General features: G+C 40.3%; 1 protein-coding gene across 1 annotated transcript in view; it reads right to left on the bottom strand.

The window, feature by feature from the left end:
* Positions 1 to 137: 137 nt before the first annotated feature.
* The window catches only part of LOC124272168 (vacuolar protein sorting-associated protein 11 homolog), a 29930-nt gene continuing 2446 nt past the window's right edge, over positions 138 to 27621 (bottom strand). The window contains 26 exon segments of the mRNA XM_046707308.1: positions 138 to 285; positions 492 to 557; positions 1509 to 1575; positions 2233 to 2282; positions 2284 to 2293; positions 2766 to 2864; positions 3507 to 3628; positions 4271 to 4356; positions 11394 to 11485; positions 11933 to 12007; positions 13185 to 13273; positions 13760 to 13810; positions 14237 to 14320; positions 14732 to 14832; positions 14971 to 15000; positions 17834 to 17939; positions 18278 to 18469; positions 19013 to 19159; positions 19782 to 19935; positions 20344 to 20423; positions 21056 to 21197; positions 21641 to 21777; positions 23104 to 23193; positions 23673 to 23814; positions 25646 to 25743; positions 26305 to 26370. Of these exon segments, the coding sequence (XP_046563264.1) occupies positions 214 to 285; positions 492 to 557; positions 1509 to 1575; positions 2233 to 2282; positions 2284 to 2293; positions 2766 to 2864; positions 3507 to 3628; positions 4271 to 4356; positions 11394 to 11485; positions 11933 to 12007; positions 13185 to 13273; positions 13760 to 13810; positions 14237 to 14320; positions 14732 to 14832; positions 14971 to 15000; positions 17834 to 17939; positions 18278 to 18469; positions 19013 to 19159; positions 19782 to 19935; positions 20344 to 20423; positions 21056 to 21197; positions 21641 to 21777; positions 23104 to 23193; positions 23673 to 23814; positions 25646 to 25743; positions 26305 to 26370 (2448 nt within the window). The 3' untranslated portion in view covers positions 138 to 213.

Here is a 27621-nt window from a genome sequence, read left to right as displayed (position 1 = left end):
TCACATTAACTGTTACTTTTCACTCCAAAACAGGTGAACTACATGTACAAAACTTGTTACAACCATTGTTTTTCTGTAACATGGTTTCTGACAATCACTCTCTGTGGCAATATTAATGACAAACATGGAGAAAACAGTTTCAGCACAGACATGTTTAATGCTGGTTTAGACATAAGGTATTTTGACTTGTTGTGTTGACCACATGTCTATGGCCTAGGGTATTCTGGAGGAGAGACTCCCTTGAGGAGTCCGTTGGTGGGTAGGGGAGTCTGTGATTAATGTCACCTGAAATAACAAATGGGAAACATATATATATCGTTGTTATATATCAACCCTTGGGCTGTTGATTCAAGCAAAGCAACATAAATACAGGTGATTCCCAATGGAAGAGTTGGCACAGGTGACAGTCATAAAAAGAGAAACAATAAAATGTAATTGCTGTTACATTTGATACAAACACGTGCTGAGACTACTTCAGACTTCACAATTACCTTGTTAAACACTCCTCGACCAAAATAATCTGCAACAACAGAGAAGCCATCTTGTGCCCTCTCCAACTGAAAAACAAAGCAAACTTTCCATGTAATTGTGTAAATGTTTACACCTGAGGCAAACAGCATATCTACAGCACATCTACAGGCATAAAGTCACAAGTCATTATTGATTACTTCAACACTTCACTGCCTCCTTGGTCTTGTTGATACCAATCTGAAGGTAGGTGGTTCGTTCCCCAGCCAAGTCACACTAAAAGATGTTAACAGACATTCTACCATGACATTTAAGTATGTTCGTTTTTGATTGGCTGTTACTAAAAACTTAGAAGTGAAAATTTTTCAATAACCACTTCTGAGAGCCGGTTCACTGCGCGTAGGAATATTTTGCACTCATTAACCGTTACAAAGGTAAACAAACATGTCGTCTGAAACTGTTATGTTTGACCTCGGCGATTTCTTTGATGTGTTTGGATCGGATATGGAGGAAAATATTGACCCAGCCTGGTTCCAACATGAAATGACTGAACAATCACCCAAAGTAACTCTAAGTACCGAAGGTATGAGTATGTAAATGTTGTAATGTCCAGTTTCTAAGTGTCGTAGTCTAGGCCTGTCAAAACACTACGCAAGGGTAATGAGTGCATATTTAAAACAGTGTTTTATTCATGGTGCATATGTCATGGTAGAATGGAGATAATCCTATTGTGTTCACATTTTGGAAGTGATTATAGTTGGTTGAACGCTGCTAAATGTTTCATTTAAAACCTCACGCTAACGCTTATCTCCTAAGTACATGTTGTTGCCCTGCCTGGTGTCTGACATTAAGGGGATGAAACAACGACTGGTCAGCGTAGAGTCTGTATATTTTGTCTGAGTGGAGTATCCATATTAAACTGCCACATGGAACTTCAGTAAGCTTCCACCATACAATGTTTTACAGATGTGCAATAATCTTAAACAATATGTTAATACTACAATTCACCTCACCTCGCAAACAATAGACGTAACGTTTACCTGATTGTGAAAATGTTCATGAATGTCCTTTGTTTGTTCCTGAGCTTGTATGATATCCATAATTTTCCTGAAAAAGTGAGAAACACGGGTAACCAAATGTTTCAAAGCAAATATCAACAACAGCTTCCTGCCATACACTCAGAAGAAAGGTGAACATGACCCAAACCACCACACACTTGTATCTTGTTCTGTCAAGCAAGTCCTATATTCCTGAGAATGTACAAGTCTAATATCTGATTGGCTGATCAGGAAAATCATCTGATGTTGTCATTGTGAGTGAGTGAGTGAGTATGGTTTTACACCGCTTTTAGCAATATTCCAGCAACATCACGGCGGTGGACACCATAAATGGGCTTCACACATTGTACCCATGTGGGGAATCGAACCCGGGTCTTCAGCGTGACGAGCGAACGCTTTAACCACTAGGCTACCCCACCGCCATTGTCATTGTCATCTCACCTTCCTAAAGTATTGTATCAAAGTGAAAGATCTGTCTTTAATCACGATCATGAAATTTAAACATTCCCAAGTAATTTAACCTGCACTGATACAATGACAGCTATGTTACAACATATTTCCATTTTAATGCACCATTTTCTGGAACAGTGCAACAAACATTAACTACCGAATGAAAGAACACACTAAACTTCCACAGTACTATACTTGACAGTATTATAATTAAGTGAGAGTGAGTATAATACATTGTTCCTGCCAGGCGACCCACCTGTTTTCTGCAGCACATACTGGGCACTCTGTGTCAGTCTCAGCATTAGCTCTCAAAACAGCTGCAGATAGAAACACATGCAGATCACAACACTACCAATGTTTTGTGATGAGTGGAAGTTCTGAGGTGGTGTAGGTAAATATGTTCAAGATGCAGTCAGCAGTTATCGCCAATATACCAGCGAGTGAGTGAGTATGGTTTTACGCCGCTTTTAGCAATAATCCAGCAATATCATGAAGGGGGACACCAGAAATGTGGGGAATCAAACCTAGGTCTTCGACATGACAAGCGGACGCTTTAACCACTAGGCTATCCCACTGCCCCACCCCCCATGACACTGAAGTGGTTGTTGCAGAGTACTACAAAATTATACCTCAGGTAAAGCAATACTAAATAAAACCACTCACTTTACAAGATATTCAATCACATATTGTATTGTGAAAACATGAAGTTGTGCAGAATCCCACTTAAACAAGACTATTTGATATTATAACAGGCTAGAGACTTTGCGTGTAGGAATGTGGGCTACTCACTGTTGGTGATAGGAATGTGGTTCACACAGGAAGTGTACTGATGGCAGCTCCAGGGGATGGTTACAGATGTTACACTTGGAGGCCTGGAATATCTTGGCTCTGAAAACGGAAATTTTGCGTTCTGATGAATTATAAAAAAATGAGATCAAACAAACAGAGACCTTATAGATCTTTAACAGTGTGCATTTTATCTTGGTCCAAAGTAGGAAAAACATGGCTTTGCCTTGCCATTTCAGATTCATCCAAACATGTCTGACAGACAAAAAATTCATGTGTTTCATAATTCTCTTAATTCTGTCAAAAAAGAACCAAGAAAACTGGAAACACACATCTATGCTGCAATCCTTGCAACTTCACAAAAATATCTTGAATCATCTTATAAATGGGTTGCTTTCTGTTGCATGCATAATAAAATTAAACAAATGTTGAATGTCAAGTTGTATAAATATGTTAACTGGCATGATAGGTAAATGACTGACTGATTGAGTTTGGTTTTACGCCGCTTTTAGCAATATTCCAGCAACATCACAGCAGGGGACACCAGAAATGGGCTTCACACATTGTACCCATGTGGGGATTCGAACCCGGGTCTTCGGGGTAACGAGCCAACGCTTTAACCACTAGGCTACCCCACCTCCCCTGATAGGTAAATGAAAACTCTAAGGTGTAAGTGAGTATTCAAAATTAACAAAAGACGGTCTGTTTCAAAACTGAACATTTCCATGCACGACAAATACTAACGATGTTTTGAGTTCTTCTATCTGTTGCCTCTTCCTCTCCGTGTCCTCTCTGTACTGTTTAATCAGTCTCTCATCCTCCGCGATCTGGTCGTTTTCCAACTGAAGTCGTCTGATGATGTAATCCTGCAGGGTATCATACAATCAGGTCTCTACACCCACCAACAGACGTCATCAACAGACGTCATCAACAGTAACAGCAAAACCACAAACTGATTAAGCACTTTTGGAAAAAGAAGGCAGGGATCCAGGATTCCTTGGCAGACAGTTTGCAAACAATCTTAATTTTGCTCAGTTTGGTCAGTGAAACACTTAAGACCTCTTCAAAGCCAGAACACGGGTACACATATATATTGGCAAATGCTGATACCTATTTGGGAAGGTTTACTGACATCTGAGGAAGTCCTGGGGTGGATATCTGGATCTGAGCAGGTATATAAATACTTGGACGGGGTGCAGTTTCTGCACAGCAATTTGTGTCATTTAGTTTTGTCAAATCCTTATCGCTAAATGAGTTAATCCTTATCGCTAAATGAGTTAATAATAATGTTGTAATGAGTTTACACTCAGAATATGCAACCATAGATTACTGCCCTGAATGTATTTTCACAAAGTTTAAGAACACTACAAATAGGTCATACTGCATCCATCTGGATCAGCATATGAAGAGTATTTATCCTGGATGAAACACAACAAAGACCATCTCTGAAGAAACTCAAACAGATCTCCAGCATCAGCAACAATCACTTCTCACAGTAAGATCCTTACCTTGACGACAGACAGGGTGGCGGTGGAGTTGTGAGCCAGAGTTTGTATCACCAGCAGAGGGGGAAGCAGATTCTTCTTGTCGATATCTCACGCATTAAGGAAATTCATGTTAACAAGAACTCAAGAGGCCACTTTCATGAAGACAGATTTAGTTTCACACTGCTTTGAACAGCCCAATACAGGAAAGCTCCAATATTTTGACATACCAAAGATGATAAAACATGTAATTTTTAGAGTAAAATTGATATTTTATACTTATCCTGACTCATGCTCTTTTGCTTGTCTTCTTCTTCTTGCGAACATAGTGGAACACTTGTATCTCCCTAATTGAAGTTCCCTTCAATAAAGAAATTACTAATTAGTACACCACGATTTACCTCCCTTCCACAAGCGCGTGAACGAGGGCGCCACCTCCACCCATGTGCCTCACTCTCTCCTCATATACTGAGCCCAACATTTGAATTTTCAGGGAAATCCAAAGTGTTATGTGGGGAGGATGGGAGGGCTTACCTCATGAGTCAGGATAAGTATAAAATATCAATTTTACTCTAAAAATTACATATTTTTCCTTATCCTGACTCATGCTCTTTTGCTTGTAGTATCCTACGGAAAAGGAGGTGGGAATATATAATACTTTGGATTTTAATAATTAGTGATTTGAACTGTGATGATTGTAATAACCCTATGGGAACTTCATCAAGGCACTGAACTGATGAATTCCTGCTGCTAACTTATCAGCTGCCATATAAAGGTTATTACAATTTACTTATTATGAAAAAGTATATATAACATTAATACAATGCTTAAGACTAATAGACTTAAGCTTGTTAATATGATAGTATAAACTCCTTAGAGTTTGTTAGCTAAAATACTTTATGACATAAACATAGTACTGAGCTTAAGATATGATTAAACTTAAGCTATAGTTTGGCATGAAATGCATGTGGACCCGTTTTTTTGTAAATACCTCTTCATCCAATGACCCAATCGATCTCAAACTGTGCAAGTGGATGTTTTGTCAGACAACCTAATCACATTGTAAATCACCGATTTTATGCATTTGTATTAAAGAATCTGTCTATGTAACTGTCATCAAAATAAACAGCAGAACGCAGAAGGCTTGCAGAGGGAGGGAGCCATTGACCTGTAACAGCGGTAGTGTTGGGTCATAAAGGTCAACGATCGTCAATGTAGGTCAGCTATGCTGATGACCCTGATGTCAAAAGAATCTAACTTTGGATGCCTACCTTTTTGTACAAGGTTTTGTTTATTGGTTGTTGGTTTATTTTTCACAATTGTTAGCACGATGTTCTTTTTCATGCCAAGAGCAAAAGTTTCATGATGACAGCTAGAAGTAGTCAATGTGAATGATCCAAACGGTCTATCACTGTGCAGTGCACAGGTAACTATCATGAACTGCACGTGCATTTACCTTTATGACCCAACACTACCGCTGTTACAGGTCATTGGCTCCTTTCCCTCTGCAAGCCTTCTGCGTTCTGCTGTTGATTTTGTTGACAGTTACATAGACAGATTCTTTAATACAAACGCATAAAATCGGTGATTTACAATGTGATTAGGTTGTCTGACAAAACATCCACTTGCACAGTTTGAGATCGATTGGGTCATTGGATGAAGAGATATTTACAAAAAAACGGGTCCACATGCATTTCATGCCAAACTATAAATATATAATAGCAAAAAACTCCTTAGAGTTTATTAGCTAATATACTTTTATGATATAAACATAGTACTGAGCTTAAGATATGATTAAACTTAAGCTATATATATAATAGCAAAACTCAGTAGAGTTTGTTAGCTAATACATTTTATAATGTGAAACCATAATGCTTAAGATATGATGAAACTTAAGCTAAATATATAATAAAAAAAACCTTTAGAGTTTGTTAGCTAATATACTTATATGATATAAACATAGTACTGAGCTTAAGATATGAAAGAAAACTTAAGCTACATATATAATAGCAAAAACTCCGTAGAGTTTGTTAGCTAATACATGTTATAATGTAACCATAATGCTTAAGATATGATGAAACTTAAGCCAAATATATAATAGCAAAAAACTCTTTAGAGTTTGTTAGCTAATATACTTATATGATATAAACATAGTACTGAGCTTAAGATATGAAAGAAAACTTAAGCTACATATATAATAGCAAAACTCCGTGAGAGTTTGTTAGCTAATACATGTTATAATGTAACCATAATGCTTAAGATATGATGAAACTTAAGCCAAATATATAATAGCAAAAACTCTTTAGAGTTTGTTAGCTAATATACTTATATGATATAAACATAGTACTGAGCTTAAGATATGAATAAGCTTAAGCTACATATATAATAGCAAAAACTCAAGTTTGTTAGCTAATATATTTTTACGATATGAGTATAGTACTGTGCTTAAGATATAATTAACTTAAGCTACATATATAATAGCCAAAAACTCTGTAGAGTTTGTTAGCTAATACATTTATAATGTAAAACCATAGTACTGAGCTTTTAAGATATGATTAACTTAAGGTAAATATATAATAACAAACTCCCGTAGAGTTGTTAACTATATATTGTATGATATAATAACCATAGTACTGAGCTTAAGATAATAAAGAACTTAAGCAAAATATATATAGCATGTAGCTATTTAGTACTGTTATAAGATAAGTAGAAATCTGTAAGATTGACTTATCTTCTCCGAGGAACTGTCAACTGTTGTGCGAGGACCATGGGACCGTAATTGGTGGATACCTGAGACGTCCTCGGTGGTGATATCTCTCAGATAGTGGTTGGCAAACACCATATCGGATCTCCAGAAATAACCTCCATTATTTCAATAGCACTTGTGTAGAGCAATTGTAGATGTTTAGCGCTCTAATATCATGAGGATTAGAAGCTCATGGAGGGTCGAAGTCCTGCAGTCTTGTAGGCACGTAGTATGACAGTTCTGATCCAAAAGGAGATAGTAGTATGCGTGAGACTTCAGTCTGCGTGAGCTTGGATGATAGAGGAAATAAACTCTTGCATTTTTCCCTCCTGTTTGGCTCGGTGGAGATATATTTACAGTGCTCTTACTGGCCATCGTGATAGATTCATCGTATCATGGGGTCCAAGTATATCATCAAAGCGTGTTCATAAACCTCACTTGTGTTGGAGCACTATATTCAGATCCTAAGTTGGAGCGTGAAACTTCCGTTTTAATCCTCCAATCAGAAAGCTCGTAGCAAGGCGAGTAACTGGGTTTAGGTTAACTTGACGCCCGTTCTCAGTTATGATAGAGCTATTGCTTCAAGATAGGTGGACAAGTTGAGCCTTATAAAATCTTAGTCTGACGTATATAACATAAGTAGTCAGCCACTTGAGGATGAGTAGCATATCTAGCTGTAAATCCTTTCTTTGCAGCATAATTGACAAACTGTGCCAATTGTCATCGTATAAGTTGCAAGTTGAGTTACGCAGGGCAAGCTAGACTGCTTTGCCGCTCTGGTTGAATAACGTGTTATTTAGACACGCCTTGATACAATCTATACGTGAAGTTGGAATATTTCTGGCTTTCCGCTGATATATTGTTGTCACTTGCAACCTAAGTCTTGAACTGTGAACTATGATCGACCTCTGCGTAGGTCGTTGTCCATCGCGGTCCAATCAGAACAAGGCATTTTGATTCTGTAGAATACCCGCGCTGTGATGTCACCGGTGTAGCATGAAAAGGAACATTGTATAATATCGTGCCGTCGTTGATATTAGAACAATCGTCGGTCTTCACCGTAGCTACCCGAAGTTACCCGAGTGACCACGTGTTTCGAGGGTTAATGGTAAACGCTTGAAACCTCCGGTAGCGAAATACCTCTTCTGTAATATTAATGCTGGGTAGGTTATTTTCCTGGCTGTCGTGAAAGTAACTTCAGTCTTGAATATAATTCCGACTTCCTTATATAAAGGTACAATAAACTTGCAAGTTGTCAGCTTGTAGACTGTATACATGAATGTATCGTCCATAATTGTAGAATTAAAGCTGAACTTGTTGTACATATTTCTTCTCAGAAAAGGTTGACGATTATGAGTTATACTCGCTGTAACAAGGCTGCTGTTCAATTTCGATATTGAACTGTCTGCAGATCTGCGTAATGGTCACGCATGTAGATAATCGTATCGTAGTCCGGGATTGCATATCTAGCAATCTATACGGAAAAGTTGATTTCTGTGAAAATCTATGAAACGTTGTTGACTAATTAATACAGCGACGTTCTGTGTTGTAAATAGCCAGTGCAATTGTCTTCGCCGTAGGCTTGTAGGACGCATATGGCATACAGTTGATAGACAACTCATGCTATGTCTTGAACGGACTGGACGAGTGGCTATATATGACGAGTGGCTAGTATATGGAGACCTTGGAGGAGACTTCCTTGGCGAACGCCGGAGACTTCGCGAAGCTCTCGAAGTATCCCTTCTAGATCTTCTGGGTGAAGTAGACTTGAGCCACTTAGCCTTCGCACGACCTTCGCCGAAGGTATCGAGTCAGAGTCCGATCAATATATATGCGCTTGTTTTCGCAAACGACCTCTGTGTTCTACAGGGTGTGGGCTCGGCTAAGGCTTACTCCTCCTCGCTGACGTCCCTTGCAACTGGTGAGGGCTCTAGCTCTTCGCCGAGGCGCCTGGGACTTCCTTGGCGCTCTAGTGTCTAGAGTCCGATCAATATATGAGCGCTTGCTTCGCGAACGACCTCTGTGTTCTACAAGGTGTGGGCTCGGCGAAGCGCTCCTCCTCCGCGATGTCCCTCGCAACTGGAGAGGCTCTGGCTCCTTCGCGGAGGCGGCCTGGGACTTCCTTAGCGAAGTGTTCGCTATAGGCTGGGTTGCCCTTTGCGGAGGCTTTTCCCTGGATGACCTTCTGGACGAAGATGACTCGGAGCCTGTTACTGGTGCCCTTTGCCCTTCGCGAAGACCTTCGCGAAGCTTCATCTGAGTCCGGGCCAAGGAAGTGACGACTTGACCTTCGCGAAGGCCTTCGCGAAGGCTGGGCATCTGGGTCCTTCGTGGAGGTGGGCTGTGACGACCTTCGCGAAGGTGGCTTCCTCGACGATGGCTTCGTAGTAGTCGCTTCGCTGACGGGGGGTCCCTCTGATGTGACGCGCCTACGTTGGAGCCTTCAGCGAAGGCTCGAGGCTGGTTGCCTCTCCAGACAAGCGTCTACATCATCTCTTCATAATCTGCCGCATCAGGTCGGTGTGGGACGATCTGCAATGAAGTGCGTTGCTGCCCTATCTGCGCTTGGTAGCGTGACGGACCCTCAGGAAGATCATCGGACATCAGCGTTGGTACATCAGACTGCATGTTGATCTGGCGCTGACATCACTGTTGCCGACATCGGTCATTCTTTTGATGTACATCAGGTATGATGATCGGCTGATCATCATACAGGCCCAAACTGCGGCAGGGAACAATCTCGCTGAGAAAGTCCTAGTAGACTTAATTGATTTCCCCTCAGAGGTCGGCGCTGCCCTGGGGGTGCGGAATGTGCGTTGAGATGAAGTAGAAGCCCTCTAGTCTTCGGCTGCGACGACGGGATGTCTGGGGAAGCAGGAGGCTTCTTGGAGACGGCGGACTACGTCCCACGCCTCTCCACCACTCTAGCGAAACACCACACGGGAAGGGGGTCGACCAACAGCAGTAGACTGGCGAGGGTTACAGGTGTATCAGTCATGGCTAGACTCTGCTTACATGACCTATCTGCTGCGCGTCTCAAACGCAAAGTAAATATTTATTAAAGGCAGAATTGGATAAATAAGTACAGCAACTGCAACGTGAAGAAAATTAACATGGCGCAGTACAGCTAGGGCATATTAAATGCGGATCAGCAGCAGAAAAACGTAACCTGCAAACAGTACTGATTTTCATCAACGTAATCCACTGAACAAACACGGCGTCCCGTGAATAAACAGTAGAAATAATACCGACTAAATATCAATATATGATTGTTGAAGGATACTAGCTAAACCTCTATAGAAGCCTATCAGAGGTAACTAACTAAAAACAATTAGTAGATCCTGACACATCTAAGGGCTGCAACTCTACCGCTTGCAATCGTGGTAACTAACGACTTCCATTGAAGGGAACTTCCAGTTCCCATACAAGTGTTATATGTTCGCAACAGAAGACAAAAAAATCTTTATATGAAAATAACATAAAATTCTACCCACAATTAGTACATCTTCAATGCAATTCCTCAAGCAAAACCTACCTAAATATATACATGGACATTTAAAAAAATCATACCAATCTGAGGACTGACACTTCTAATCTCACCCAAATCCATTTAGATCAAGCTAACAGAGACAAGTGGGACTGATGTCTAAGTCACCCAAATCCATTACCATAGATACAATGGGACATGTCCGAATTTTGATATTACCAAAGATAAGCCGAAAAAAGCAGTCTGTAGAAGGGGGTCGGCAGTGATTGCTGTGAATCATGAGGACCGAAGTTATAATTATCGTAACTGCCAATTGTTTTGTGGTCTGAGTTTGCTGTGATTAGGACCCCATCACAGGGGGTTGGCTTATGTACGAAACATACCATTTTGATACTGATTTTAAGGGTCGAGTTTGGAGGTCAGCTTATCTATGAGATCGGCTTATCTACAGTAATATACGGTACGTTTGATAGATGCTTAACAATGCACTCAGCAATACTGAAATCTCAGATGACAGCATGTAATTAATTGAGTCTAAATTTGACAAACCAGTAATTGTTATGGTAATTGGGTTACAATAATACAAGTAAGTAACCAATTATCATGTTGTCCACTATTTGTATTGCAAGACAAGCGTTCCATATCTTTCAAACTGCCCTAGAGAACAGACCATCAAGGCCCTTGTTTCACTACTGCCATTACAGTCACAACCTCTACCCAAGGGCAGATCATTCAAAAGTAAAAGTCTGGGTTTCCGTGAACCGATTCTAACCCAGAATCCCCATGCAGGACATTTCTTGGTATTGGCAGAATTTTGTTATGAATCCAAGAAAATCATGCTGGTTGGGACTTCTGTTAATAAAAGCTAATCCAGGTAACCAGTGAATCTGTACAATGAGACTGGTCAAGGATACGAGACAGAACCTCCATCAGTTGAGCTTTACAGTTTTCTTCCTTCCGAGCGAAGAAAGACAGTGCTTGCACCCACAGACTTGGATCCTGTTGCCTGGAACAGTGATCAAATGTATTCTTGTAATACAGATATTCACACCTGTGACAACCAGAGGGTGATGGTCTGAGTGGATTGCAGCTACTCATTTCATGTGAGAGAGTTGTTTTCTGTTGCTAGTAACACTGAGAGACTGGTTTTTTATGCTGATTTCAGCAATATACCAGCAACATTGAAGCATTAACCAACCTCACAGCAATACAGCAGCAATAACACAACAGTATTCCACTTTTGAATAATACCAGTATTTGGGAACTCCACATTTATATTCCAATACAAGGTTGTGATCCTGAATGCCTGTTCTACTCTTTAAGCCTGACAATTTAACTACAATATATCCTTTCGTAATTCAACATAAAAAATAAATTATATCCACTGTGACTATATCATTAAATTACTGTCTTACATCGTGTTACCTAATCACTGCAATACATGTGGACTCACCCAAACTTCTTGCAAGCGTCGATGACGTGTACATATTCATCATGCTCCATGTGGTAGCGGAGAATCTGCTGATACCTGTAACAACATGAACGAGTCGGTCATAGCAAGGCATGTCTGCTTATAGTCCGTTTGGCTCAAAAGCGGACCGATGAATTGCAATCTAACTTGAGTCTTGAAAACTAATAAACATAAAATACTCAATGAAACGCTGATCATAATCATACCAACTCTGTGAGGTTTTTTGCAGAATTTTTGTCCTAAAAATAATAAAGTTGTTTAACAATCTATCATTAAAATATTGACACAGTTCACTATTTGTTACGAGGGAGGAGTGCAGAGAAAGGGAAAGCCAGGTGTTCGAGAATGGATGGAGAAGGCACAGCACAGGTTAATGAATAAATAACTTTGTCTGTGAGCGTGCTTCTCAAACACCTGGCTGTCCCTTTCTCTGCACTCCTCCCTCGTAACAAACAGTGAACTGTGTCAATATTTTAATGATAGTTTGTTAAACAACTTTATTATTTTTAGGACAAAAATTCTGCAAAAACCTCACAGAGTTGGTATGATGTTTTGATTATGATCAGCGTTTCATTGAGTATGTTATGTTTATTAGTTTTCGAGGTAGATTGCAATTCATCGGTCCGCTTTTGAGCCAAACGGACTATAGTTTGAGAGTAATACTGACACAGGTTTTACAACTGTAACACAGTTAACACTTTCAAGTGGGATCACAGACATGGTGAAGTGAGTCATTTTTACACTGTTTATATTAGTACCTCAGCTACATCACTGCATGACAACCCAAGGTGGGAGAAACACCAAAAGTGACAGGTGAAACTATTTCAGTAAAAAACCAGAGTGAGCATTTTGACTTACAGTGCTGATACAACTTTACATTTTTGTCTTACACTACAGTCATTGATAACAACTTTACATCTATATCACACAGTGCTTCATAAATAATTGAGTTTGGACCAGTCAAACCCATCCAATATCTTCGATGACACCAAGAATTCTGGACCAGATAAAGCAGAGATTGACATTTGATGAAACACAATCTGCCAAGGAACCAAATCACCCAATCCAATATAATCACCTCTTGCCACAAAAAAGACTAGAGTTTTAGGGCACCATGCTAACCTGAATCCCCACCGTCTAACAATAAACCAAACTTTGTAGGATTTATATGTGATGTTGACTAGTTTATGCAGTTTATGAATATGTAATGACTGAAACCTGATATCTGACTTACAGGTGAGCTTTCTCATACAGGTACAGGATGCCAGCCTTGAAGTTGTTCATCTGACACAGAATCAGGGCGTGGTCAATGTCATACCGAGCCTGCAATTATATGTTGAAAGAAAATATTGAGACAAATCCTTAATTGATGCACAAACAGTTAAACAGGGCTAACAATTCTTGAATACCAGGAGTCTTTTTAGTCACAGGATTTCACTAGTACTATTCTCAGAGTAAAAGAAAATCATTGAAACTGCCCCACTGAAGAACACATACATAGGATGTTTATATCCAACATTAGTTCAGCACAGGAGATGTATTTGCAGCTTCATTCAGGACTGAGGGGAAGGGAGATAACCCTAAAATGATGACAACCTATCAAGAAAATGTCACTGAGAAACCATTTATATTAACAGTTTCACAACATCCACATGTGACAAAGCACCAGTAATGATTATCAAACTACCATTTCTATCACAATCAAGATTATCTCCTATTAAAGTCCTTTTCAAGTCAAACATCCGAATTCCAGGCCTTACCATGCCCAAATGAACCTTGTACTTAATATCCCATTGTATGCAAACTCACATCAGGATTCTTTAACAGTTCCAGTGTCTTTCTTTCTCTGTCAACTCGAGGCTGTGAGAATGAGAAATTGGTTTACATTAAGCCATGAATTTAAGTACATACAGAGCTAAAGTTTTCATATTCAGCAGATATTATGGCCATGCAATTCCCTTAACAGTCACACCATTTCAGAAACAATTTAATTATTGCCTGTCAGGAGCTCCAATCATTGACAGTGTTTGTTGTTTCATCAGTAAAATCCAAGCTATATGGTGGCAGTCTTTAAATAACTGAAATTTGGACAGACAATCCAGTGATGAAAAACAGCACGAGCATCAATCTACACAATGGGGATACGATGACATGTGCCAACCAACTCAGCAAGCCTGACCACCTGATCTTGTTATTCGCCCCTTACAGCAAGCATGGGTTGCAGAAGACCAATTCTAACCCGGATCTTCACAGGTATCATTGGCAGAGCAAATACATCATACTCACTGCTATATCCTTCTCATGCATCATCTCATGGAGGTACAGCTCCAGCAGGGTGTTGTACACAAGGTTTGAGGAGTTGGGCTGAACCTGGAACAGTGGAAAGGAATGCCTTCATGCCATTGACAATTTGCCCAAACAATGTCCATATTTACAACTGACTACTGTCTTTGGAAGAAAAATCTCTTCAGAACATTCTCTATTTCAGGGAATAATCATGACAGTCACTCTTCTCATGTCATGTTCAAGCCAACCTAAATTTGATTAGCCAATTTATATTTTCCAAACTAAATATATTTACAAAACATTTTCAAATGATGAAAATGAACATATGCAGAGACTAAATGTCACCTCATCTGAAGTATAGTGTGTGGATGGGTCAGCACTTGTCAAAATGTTCGATTAGTTATTAATGAGTGAGTGAGTTGAGATCAGTGACTGTAACTGAAGCTTAACGTGATATGAAGGGTTATTGTCAAGTGAGACCAGACGTATCAATACCTCGACCATGTGTTCCAAGAACTCTGTCAGTTTACCAGAGTTGTTGACAAATATATGGATGAATTCTTCTGCATTGGCTTTCTGAATACGTTGTAAACCACCTACAACAACAAAATACACAACATCAGAGGTCTTTGCATATACATATTTGTAAAACGTATATAAAGAGTTCGCCATTTTATCCCTAGAAGATAGATGAATTTATATTTTCAAAACAGAAAAACTTGTAGAACACCTACCATCCATACTCAGCTGATCCACTAGAGGCTCTGAAAATGAAAATAGTTTCTTGGCATTAATCATGTTATAAGATGTTTACACTCATTAAATACATTGCAAGTGATTCTGTGGCCTTTGGATGGCTAATTAAGCAAATTGGAAATTTTAACTATAAATTGTATATTATATATACTTATCCTATCTCACGGTATGCACCTCTCCTCTTCTTCTATGACCATGTGTGGAAACCTGCTGTAGACTAAGTTGAATCAAATCTTACTGGCGTGCTGTCGGCCCTAAGTTGAATCAAAGTTTATTGGCGTCTGACCACCTGAGCTCTGCCCCCAGTCTGATATCAGCACATGTCAATCATCTCAATAAGCGTGCAGATCGCTCAGATGATCAAGTGACGTCCTGCGCCTGTCATTCTCATCTTTGAGCTTCCAGCAATCTGTGATGTGGGGCAGGTTGGGTGGGTATCTATCGCGTGAGATGCCTCCCCGCGATTTATCAGGTGACCCCAGTGAATTAAAGTCAAAGACCTTAATCTGGCCAGTCCCTGCTTCGAAACTACCCCCCATAGACACACGCTGGAAGGCGGTGAAAGAGGAAATAGCCCGGTTGCTCAACTAGTTTAACGTTCAGTGCCAATCCCCCTAACTTACCAAAGGTGAGAAAGGACTTAGGAGCGGAATGCTTCGAAAACCATGTAGGTAATCGGAAATCAACACTTCACTGACGTAATAGCTCAAAGAGTAGAGGTCAGTAAGCGGAGTGTCGACCATCTCTGTATGTAGCACAAGACTGGCCTCACAGTCTATCCAGTCATAGCTATGACAGTGCAGACACGCCCTAGTTCCCTGAGCCCAAACGAAAAAAGTACCAAGACATGGATTACATCGATATCTTTTATTATGTACAGAGCAAAACCGACAGAAAGAAGGATTGCTTTATCTGCGAACACGGGCCGATGACAACTGCTGCGCCAGGACCAAAGGGCCGAACTGATGTAGACCTTCCACATCTGTAACCGAGAGTTCCCGAAGGTAGTGTGAGGCGAACACAGTATCCAATTTCCAAAAGCTTCCCCCCATGATGGCCTGGAGGGAACAATTCCTGTGAAGCGCCATGGTGGAAGCGAGAGCCCGAGTCTCATGAGGCTTCGCCGTCGAAGGTGGAGGAAGGTCAGCAAAGGCATATGCACGTAGGATCATAGACCTCATCCAAAACGCCAAAGGTAGTGCGAGAGACTTCCTCAAACCAAGGAACACTTTAGCATGTCTAGACCTCTCAAAACGTACCTGAGAGACATCGAGAGCGTGCAAATCGGAAATACGCAGCTGTGGCCAAGGCCAAGAGACAAAAAGGTCTTAAAGGTGACATGCTCACTGTGAATAAGCGCCGAAACGGGTGCACTATAAGTAAGCGCTGAAACGGGAGCACTGTAAGTAAGCGCCGATCTGGGAGCAAGCGGTGCTCTGAACGAAAGCGCCAAACTGGGAACAAGTGGCGTCTGAACAAAAGCACTGAATCGGGACCAAGTGGCGCTCTGCAAACAGGAACCTGTCCCAATGTAAGCGGTTCTCCGGAGGTAAGCGACGCACTGGAATAAAGCGGTGGTCCGTTACCAAAGGGTACAGGATAAGGGATAGATGTGGAAAAAGTCGCACTGGAAATCAACGGCAAACTTGCAGACATCACCGGAGGATGAGAAAGCGCTGAACTGGAACTATCCACTGTACCAGAACAAATTGTCACATTAGACACAAGCATCGTATGGATAGTAGATGTAGAACCAACCACTGAAGTGGAAAGCGCCGAACTGAAAGCAAGCGTCGCTTAGGAGCTAATGTTAAGAACCACACCAAGCGCCGCATTAGAAACTTCCACCGAAGGAACATAGGGGCGCTGGGGAACAGTTACCACCGAAGACGGACGGGGCTGAACAGCAGATGTAGACAAAAACTACAACTCTAGGTGGTGAGGAGTCCTCTAATGTGATCGGGCTGGATGCATGTCGACGGAAAAGTCGACGCATATTTTCATTGAATCAGACGCCTCATCTAGGAAATCCTCATTGGGAGACGGGGACTTCGAATGTCAAACCGCTGTTTTCTTACGACATTCTGTCTTAGGACTTTTAGACGAAGACAGACCCTCAGATGTTTTACGCCGGTCCTATCTGACATGCGTCTACAAGCTACCCAGCGATATTCAGAGAAAGCATCGTCGTCGAGATCAGCACAAAAAGCGATGAGACCAATCACAACGACCTAAACAGTCTACACAAAATACATGTGGATCTGCCGCCGAGAAGTTACTGTTACAACTGTCACAATGTTTGCACTTCTTAGAAACATTACGATTCAATCTACCCATGTTGAAACACAATCAAACTCTCTTTGAGAAAAGCACACATCCACACGATGTAGCGACAAGAAAGAGAATGACAGGCACAGGACGTCATGTGATCATCTGAGCGATCTGCACGCTTATTGAGATGACTGACAGGTGCTGATATCGGAGTGGGGGCAGAGGTCAGGTGGTCAGAGGCCAGTAAGATTTGATTCAACTTAGCCTACAGCACGTTTCCACACATGGTCGTAGAAGAAGAGGAGAGGTGCATACCGTGAGATAGGATAAGTTTAAATATTTTGTTTCCACAGTCAGAGAATAAGCTATGTTACACCCACTACAATTACAGCGCTGAATGATGCCATTTCATAGTGAGTGAGTGAGTGAGTGATGAGTGAGTGATTGGGTGAGTGAGTGAGTGAGTGAGTGAGTGAGTGAGTGAGTGAGTGAGTGAGTGAGTGAGTGAGTGAGTGAGTGAGTGAGTGAGTGAGTGAGTGAGTGAGTGAGTGAGTGCAATACAATACATACTGTTCATGGGCTTGTAGTCGGTACAGAGCCGCTTCAGCAGCTGAGTGGTCTGTTGTGGCACTTCACTCATCAAGATCTTCCCATACTGTTTCAAGTTATTCTCTGCCTGAAACCAACATCACCATACATGAAATGCTTACATTACGTCTGTCTATATATGTACATTCCATGTAAAGTCAATACAACAGTGAGAGTGAGCTCAAATGGTTTTAAAAATCCAAATGATACTTCTGTTAATCCAAATTTAAACATAAAGAGACCAAATGAAATATTTTCATTGGTTTCCCAACATATGTAGACAGTAGAATTCGATAATCACTTTCTGATGACTTATTTCAAACAAAAACATAACCAACACGGACAAGGTAAAATCTTTCCATTTTACTTTCAGACACCAGTCGAGTATGTCCAGTGTACCCACTTGTCTGCACCTTGAATACATACCTCATCAAAGTCCAGCTTGCCGATGTACTCAAGGGCCTTGTGATAGTCTTTGATGTCTTCTAGCTGGATCTTCAGGTACCACTCATGTTTGGCATGTTTCTCCGCCAGCGACAGAGCGTGTTTGTGATATCCAGCCTGGCGACACACCTTGATGGCCGTCTCCACATCAAAATCTACTTCCCGATCTTTTGTCTGAAACAAGATATGTGAGATGTGTTTAGATGCAGTGAAGTTTCCAGATCTCTTGATTGGAGGTCTACTTTGAGCACACTGAGTGGACCCTTGGACTGAGTCACAAGTATCCATTTATCCTGAATTATTATTCTCATGAACATGGGTGATTCACGGCTTTTCAATGAGATAGGTTTTCATAGATTCACATTCATGAAATGAAATTAAAAAAGAAAACAGTCTACCAGCAACCAGTGGATCCTGGCACAGCAAAGAAATGTAACTCTCCATAATGAAATAATGCATCTTACATTGCTAGGTCTTTCTTGCCCCTTGTATAACTTAAATGCGATGTGCAAACGTTACAATTATGACTGTAACTTAGTTCTTATTCTCTTTAGAGTGAAAGATGATTCGAAATATTATGAGGAAATATTCATAACCATTTATGTTTGAAATTCGACTCAAAATATTTCACGGCAAACAGACAAAACCAGAAGGTGGTCAAAACATGAACCCATCCATCCCTTATTTCATACTGTGTGACATAGTGCTGCCTCTTACCATGATAAACTCATCCAGCTTGGAGACGTCCTTGAGCTTGGTGTAGCAGTTGAGGAGGAGTGTTGTGTGTTCCTCGGTGGCCATCTGAGCCTTGTGGAGGGCCTGTAGGTACTTGGTCAGGTTGTGGATGCGCTGGGCGTCTAGGAACTGGTAGGGGTAAAGTAATCACATGATTCAGTCTGAACACTACATCAGTCATACCATGGATTGAGTGAGTGAGTGAGTTTAGTTTTACGCCCCACTCAGCAATATTCCAGCTATATGGCGGCGGTCTGTAAATAATCAAGTCTGGACCAGACGATCCAGTGATCAACAGCATAAGCATCGATCTGCGCAATTGGAAACCGATGACATGTGTCAACCAAGTCAGCGAGCCTAACACACGACCCCGTTAGTTGCCTCTTACAACAAGCATGGGTTACTGAAGGCCAATATTCTAACCCGGACCTTCACGGGTTCATACCATGGAACATCAAGTGGGAGGAAAGCGCAATGGGATGGTGGTGATACCTCAGGCAGAGGAATGATGCTGACAAAACAAGGCACAAAGGCACATGAAAACACAATGCCATTGAGACAGTGGTCAAATGTGACATATGTTATATTAAGATTATACTTTCTCAGTAAAGTTCAGATTCTAAAACTTTTGGGGTTGAGTGAACTTGAGTCCCATTAGGAATTTGATCTAACTCCTACCAAAAGTCCTAAATAATCTATCCCATTCAAGAAATCCTCCAAATGTTTGAAATACTACATCCTAATCACCTACCTTCCTTATAACATAAGACGCTTCCAGTTTGCCGATGGTTTTGATATACTGGTCGATGGCGCCATCATGGTCACCCTTGCTGTACAGGTGGTCGCCATACTGAGTGAAGATGTCAATGAGGCCGTCAGCATCGTACTGCTGACTCTTAGCCAAACTGGATAAACAGACAAAGGGGAGGAGTTGAGAAATAGGCATCAGGATGACCTATATTACCAGGACTACAGGGACTACAAGACTAAACAGACAGACAATCAACAAGTTATAAACATGCTTGGGGATGCAGAGTATTATCTCTACTATCATGGCTACATGGATGACTTCCATTTACTTGCCCTGATTGGTATTTTGGGATAGTTTGCAGGAGCAGATACAGCTATTTGAGAAAGGGGTGATGCACACTTCATTTTCATGAGAGTTTCAATGGTCATTTAATAAATTTTCAGGACAAAAGTTGCACCCCCCTCTGGATCCGCCCATTGTTTGACGTTGAAGCACCTGGTATGTTGTAGCAAGTGGTTAGTAATAGTTCACATCCACATTGTGTTGGCCTGAGTTGGCTCACCTGATGGCCAGAGTGTAGTTATTTTTCTTGAAGAGCATCTCCAGCTTCGTCTGTGTGTCCTTCTCCTGAAGCTGGTATAGCTGAAGTCATGACAATACCGCGTCAGGGCATGAAATCACCATACATAGAACAATTAGGTACAAGTACAGAGGACAACATTACCATCTTCTAACCAGCACCTGATTTCCCCATGGAAAAGAATGGAAAACAATGTCAGTAAGTATCTGTCTGGCCCAGGTTTGTTTTTTGAATGCTCAGAAAAAGGCATGCAGTTGTACTGATGAGAATGATTAGCAAACCTTAATAAGCGATACAACATTAACATAAAACCTGACCCCTTCCTAAACCCAATCTTGATTTGCTATGTTTGCATACAATATTTTGTTCCTGACAAATGTACTGAATACCTTCTCACATGGACTGGTCATTGACTGTATTTGAACAGCATCACTTTTATGATGCATGCAAACAAAAACTTCTTCAGATCCATTTTAGTTTTAGATCACGCCCAACAGGTATTATAATTTTGTCTAACCCCTGATAACTTTTATGATGGTGAAAACCACATAATTTGGGATTTGTTTTTTTAATATCAAATGAGAAAGGAATGTTTCCTGAAGCACAACCTTGAGTCTCACTTTGAACTTTTCAAAATCAAGCAACAACTCCATGGTAACCTCTGATAAAGAGGGGGAGAAACAGTTAAGCATACCTTCCTATCTCCGGCCAACACGTAGAGAGACCCCCACTCACACATGACATCAATGACATCAGGGTATGGCGCGGAGTAGGCGATGAACTTATTCTGGATGTCGTACACTGTCACTGTGTTCATCTCCAGACCCTGGGTGCCTCTGCAAACCAAGGCAAACACTCAGGTTGCAGACTCTAAGCCAGATAATACCCCCTTGGGAAATAGTTAGCCAAGTATGTTAACATTGAGCCTTCAACACAATTTAAGTTCTTTCATATGGGTTCGTCTTGTTGGAAGTCAATGGAATGAAGTTTCTTTGTATATTGTTGAAAAACACTCAAAAATTTCAAGTTATATAATGGTTGCCTGTAGATACTTATCTAGGACAGACTAACTAGAGGTTGATATTATGAAAACATCCAACAATGGGGGACAATGAATTCTTACCGTCAAATCAATTAAGCATGTTAAACACAATCCAACAAGCATATGAAACTTAGAACCTAGAAATCCCATGGGGTTATGGATTCAATACCAGTATCATTCAACATGAAATAATTCTTGAATAACTGCTTCACATGAATCATCTACAATTAGACTCACAAGACAGGGGCACGTGGCATGTTCTTGTTGTCCTTCCCAACTACCACCAGGTAGCCTCGGAACCAGTGTAGCTGAAGCTTTTCCCCCTCAAACGCCAGACACGGACCACGCCCATCTGGCTGATAGAAGTACACAGCCTGGAACATAACAACCATGGCTGAACGACCATCAGAAGATGCCCTTAATCATGACAATGTACAGCTGAAAGAAATGTGAAAGTAGATACTCTCCTGCAAGGCATCTGGGTATAGAACTTGTCTTATACCAGTCAAATACAAACCTATCTTTTAACAATATTCATGGAAATAATGTCACACACTTAGAGCATGCCAGTCCTTGACATGAAAAAGATCCTTCAAAACGGCTAATATATGACCTATCTTTATCATGATTATCATTATTTTACTTGTTATTATCGCATGTCATAACATGCTCAGTACTGTAAACAAAACAGTGTTGATGTCAAACATGGTAAAAAGTAAATGTAAAAAACCTGTGTGCTGCTTTCAACAGTTGCATCTTAATGAAGGAGGATATTCTGAAGTGATGAAGGACATAGAGAATCTCACCCAAGTGTCTTCTGATATCAATTATATCAACACGAGTTGATAAAGTTACAAATATCCGAGGCCTGCCGAGGTTATTTTTTACTTTATCAACGAGTGTTGATATATTTGATATCAGAAGACACGAGGGTGAGATTCTATTTATCATCCAAAATCACTCTTCATTAATTTTCAATGAAAAATGTACATCTCTGAACATGGTGCTGCCATTAGACCTGCAGTGCAGCGATGTCATAGCATTGTGACGTCATCAAGTACATGACATCATAGCATTGTCAGGGCATTGTACAAAATCTACTGTCAAAACGATATCTCCTAGGAGATATCGTTTGATCACACACAAGCGATATCTCCTGTGGAACACAGTTTTGGATGATAAACCGATATCTTCCATCCACAGGTAAGATGGCAACACCACAGGTATGATGGTAACACCACGGGTATGATAGTAACACCATGGGCATGATGGAAACACCATGGGTATGATGATAACACTGCAGGTATGATGGTAACACCACGGGTATGATAACATCACAGTTATGATGGTAACACCATGCATATGATGGTAACACCATTGGTATGATGGTAACACAACAGGTATGATGGTAACACTGCAGGTATGATGGTAACACAACGGGTATGGTGGTAACACCATACTCCTGACATGCTCCTGACAGACCAAAAGGGTCTTGAACATACTTTTGGTAACATATGTTATACCCTCAGAGTCAGGCACCTAATCGCCAGCACACAAAGTCAGACGCCTAGAAATAGAATCTGTACTTTACTAAGAAAGTGTAATCCCAAATATAACATATGTTACATTTGACCACTTTCTAAATGACATTGTGTATTTTCATACTTTTGGTAGTTGAGCATGTGGAGTCTGGTACTTACATCCTGTCTGCCGATGACCAGCTGGTTGTCATGGCTGGCATCACTTGTCACTGTACAGCGGAGCTTTGTGCCAAACGACTCCAGAGTCTCCTGGGGAAATGAAAACAAAATCTTGAAAAAACTTTTTCTCCTTTTTCAGCTAACCACATATGCTAATCACAGTATCGAAAACAAATAGTACGTTCCACAAAAATAATAATCAAATCAGTACAATCCTTACCACTATCAAATCCTTTCAATAATATTTGTAAAGTACACATGCACCAACACTAGACAATGCTTCTGACAACAACCTTACACAGCAAGTTTCCAGGTTCACATATTAAATTATCCCACATCAAATGAACCTCTTTTTTTAACCATTCATCCTTTTACACCTCAAAATTCAGTTAACAACTGGAAGTCTTACTAGCAAAATATGGACCATTTATGAATCTGTTCAGATCTGACAGAGAAGTTCCTGCCACTTTCACATCAAAACTTTTCATAAACACAGCTTTCACCATTTATGCTTTCATCACGTTCACAGATGTTCATGGTTTCTGATAATGTAATCTTGTAACGCTAACCCTTTGATCCTTGGCAGTGAGGTTGAAGGCGTTGACAGCTATTTCAGTCACAACGAACAAGATGACGTCTCTACCAGATGTCTTGAAGGATAACCCTGTGATTGGCCGTTGGTTCTCAAACACGGTTCTAGACTTACTGTGCCTGAAAATGATAACATGTGAAGTCCTTAATGACATGCGACTGGCTAAACCCTTCAAGGGGAAATACATCCAGTCAAATTTCCACATGACAATCACGATAACAAGAATGATTATCAGACTGAAAACATAGTACTATTAACAAGAACTACTGTAAACGTATTATATTTCGCCCAGGTTTTATTTTCGCGCTTTTCGCGCAAAACATTTTAGTGCGAAAAATTTATACACCGCGAATAAACCTGTCATTCATTCAGTCTAGCCACGCTCGCCCCTGAGTTGTTACCATAACACATCAAGTTTGAAGACAGAAATCTACGGGAATCTTAAAATGACTCTGTTTGTTTTCACTGCTATTAGTGGCGGCCAAAGAGACAGCTGGCAGTTCCGGCAATTACTGATTGAGCGAATAATTGACCGAGCGATGTAGTCTAAACTGTCAATTCCGCGAAAATTGCACCATGCGAAAATAAGTACGTTTACAGTACTTTTCATGATCAGTCAGTGACTTTCGCCACTAGTAAATATCTCTTTGATCTAGTAAGCTCACTCATAATCCATATTTAGGGGTGGGTATTGCAGAGAATTTTCATATTGCAATATATTGCGATGCGAAAGCATATATGGTGATATGTATTGCAATATATTGCAAGAAGTTAATGCTTGATTTATAAAGCCAAAACACAACAAAATCACTATGCTTGATTAAGCTTTAATAGAAACTTTCAATTTACTTTACCATTGCATATTCTACATACCGCGTTCCTCTTATCAATAGTTCCATCTACCGGGAACTTTTTCAACCCAAAATGCTGCCATACTGAAGCTTTGCCCTAGTATTTGGCACCACAATAAAATATTGTTCGTTGTTGGGGTTGAGATTTTACAACAAACGCATGACTTCCTGAGCGAAAAACGGAAATATCCGAAGATTTCCGAGTGTTACGAAGTTTTCCGAATGCATGTCAAAATACCGGTTTTCAATCAACGTATCGCAATACGTATTGTTTTCATGTCTGAACCGGTAAATACCGGTAAACCCTATCCATATTACAAGACAAAAAGCCATGTTTAGACTTTAGACAAGCAGACCTTAAGGTTTTGGCCACAGTCTGCATAACAGCTTTATAGTTTAATTGTATTCACCACTGCACATGTTCACATGAAGAGTTTGTTTTGTTCACACTACAACAGTTCCCAGAGCAGACACCAGTGATGGAAGTATCATTAGACTGGTTCATTTAAATCCTATTCAAGAAACCAGTTGTCTCAAATGTTTGGTGCATGTGTTGAATTTAACAGAAGGCGGCTACCATTTATTTTTTTGTTGTTGCATAATGCTACACTCAGCAATATTCCAGCTATATGGCGGTGTGCTGTAAATAATCAAGTCTGGACCAGACCACCAGAAATGGGCTTCACACATTGTACCCATGTGGGGATTCGAACCCGGGTCCTCGGCATGACGAGCCAACGCTTTAACCACTAGGCTACCCCACCGCTCCCGATGACAGGTGTCAACCAAGTCAGCGAGTCTGACCACCCGATCCAGTTAGTCACACAAGCATGGGTCTCTGAGGACCAATTCTAACTCGGATCTTCACAGGTTGGTTACCTTTGATCATCATGCTCCTGGTTAATGTTGTTAGAGACTCATTTTTTCTCACCATTACTTCTCAGACAGTTTCCCACACATAACAAGACAAACCCTCTGTAGTAATACACATTAACATTATCTACATGTGAATAGGAAGCTCTGTAATTAAATAATACAGAAAATGGACCCCTAAAGCTAAACTGGTGCCTCTAACCAAACAACAAGTGAGTATCTGTACCTGTCCCGCGTGACGTCCCCTTTGTACACGACGACAACGCCATTCTCAAACCCTACTGCCATGTAGTTGAGATTCTCATGCACACTCACGCAAGTTACCTGCAAAAATTGAAACGTTTGTTTTAGACATAGGAGCGGTTATCATTCAAAGAAAAAGAAATCCGTTGAGGTTAGCTACAAATAACAACAATCTGTTTACCATTGATTGTTTGTTGTTGAACATGTTTAACACAACACTCAGCAATATTCCAACTGTATTGTGGTGGTCTGTAAATAATCAAATCTGTAACATACAATCCAGTGATCAACAACATGAGCATTAATCCACGCAGTTGGGATACGATGACACGTGTCAACCAAGTCAGCGAAGGTGACCACCTGATCCCTTAGTCACAACTTGCAACAAGCATGGATTACTGAAGACCAATTCTAACCCAGATCTTCATGGGGTCTATTTACTATGAAATGACACCAAAAACAGCAATGTATGTATAAACGAACACATCTGTTGGAAAAGTGAAAAGCACATAGTGAAAAAACCTATGTACTTGAATCGACCTTCACGTAAGGTAGACAACTCTTAACTGAAAGATTATGGAACTTAAAGCACTGGAATAACCATTCCTGGCAATATGTCATCAATGTTTAGCATATACTCACCGGTGTTGGTTTGTTTCCAGGTATTGCCCTAGATATCCTTGTACATATAGGACTTCCCCTCTCCATCTGGGAAAAAAATATTTGTTAAGGCTTCAGAGATTTTAGACAAACCAACAATACTTCACTTTGTATATTATACTGATATAATTTTTTCAACGGTTTTAGCATTGTTTAGATAACATAGAGAAGTTCTGAGATTCATTTTCGCATGTATCCAAACAGGAATAGGTCTACAAAGATTGGTAATATCTTTCATAACATTATCCCTGTCCAAGACAAATATGTTTAGATTATCACATAACAGATGTTTGAACCTTTTTTTCAGTGAAGGTGAAGTGATAGAGGGCTGAGCGCCAATTTCATGATTATATCAGTGAGTGATATTTATATAGACATGCCTGCATGTGTATGTGTGTAGGGCTGCTAGTACTCGTTGTCCCATGAATCATACTCAGGATGAACCAGGGATTTGAAACCATCAGTTCATACAAACCGATATCACACATGACCAAATCACAAACAACACTGTGAAAGTATTACTCAATTATAAATTTCAAAATATACAATAAATCTTAATTATAATGATGAACAAGCATTGTCACTAAGGTGACATAATCCCCTGCCGCAAATTATTAAATCAAAGTTATAAAGTATTGAAAGTTTAAGATGAAGTTAAATGTCAACAAAAACATGACCAGTCAACCTCTCTTGATATTTTGCTCTTTAGTTGCTCAAACACACACATATTTTCAAGACTGACTTTGACCTTGACATGAATGTCATAGTGTATGAAATATGCAAAAATAGAAATTAAAGAAATTGCTTATTGAAAAACATTCAAGGGAAGTTTTGAAAGTCTATGAAGAAAATCCAGTGAAACGTTCTTGAAATATCTTGATGACAATTCAGGTTAACATCCTGAAATCAAAGTGCCGTCGTGACCCTGAAAATTATGTGAAGGTCACCAAAATTGACTGAGCCCTGGGCCTTCCCTAGATGAAGCTTGGTGTCAAATATATGAAGAAAATCCATTGAATATTTTTTTGCGATATCTTGCTGACTATCTTAACATGTAATTTAACATGCTGAAATCATCAAAGTGTGGCCATGACCTTGAAAATTAAGTGAAGGTCACCAAAATGGACTGGGCCCTGCGCCTTCCCTAGATAAAGATTGGTGTTGAATATGAAGAAAATCCAGTGAACGGTTCTTGAGATAGCTTAACATGCAGGTTAACATGCTGAAATCTTCAAAGTGTCGCCATGACCTTGAAATTAAGTGAAGGTCACCAAAATCAACTGGGCCCTGCGCCTTCCC

This window comes from Haliotis rubra, unplaced genomic scaffold (assembly GCF_003918875.1).
Source record: "Haliotis rubra isolate DU_JTF1 unplaced genomic scaffold, ASM391887v1 Scf167, whole genome shotgun sequence".
Taxonomy (NCBI): Eukaryota; Metazoa; Mollusca; class Gastropoda; order Lepetellida; family Haliotidae; genus Haliotis; species Haliotis rubra.
Note: the sequence above shows the minus strand (reverse complement) of the source record. Positions and strands in the feature narration are given on the sequence as shown.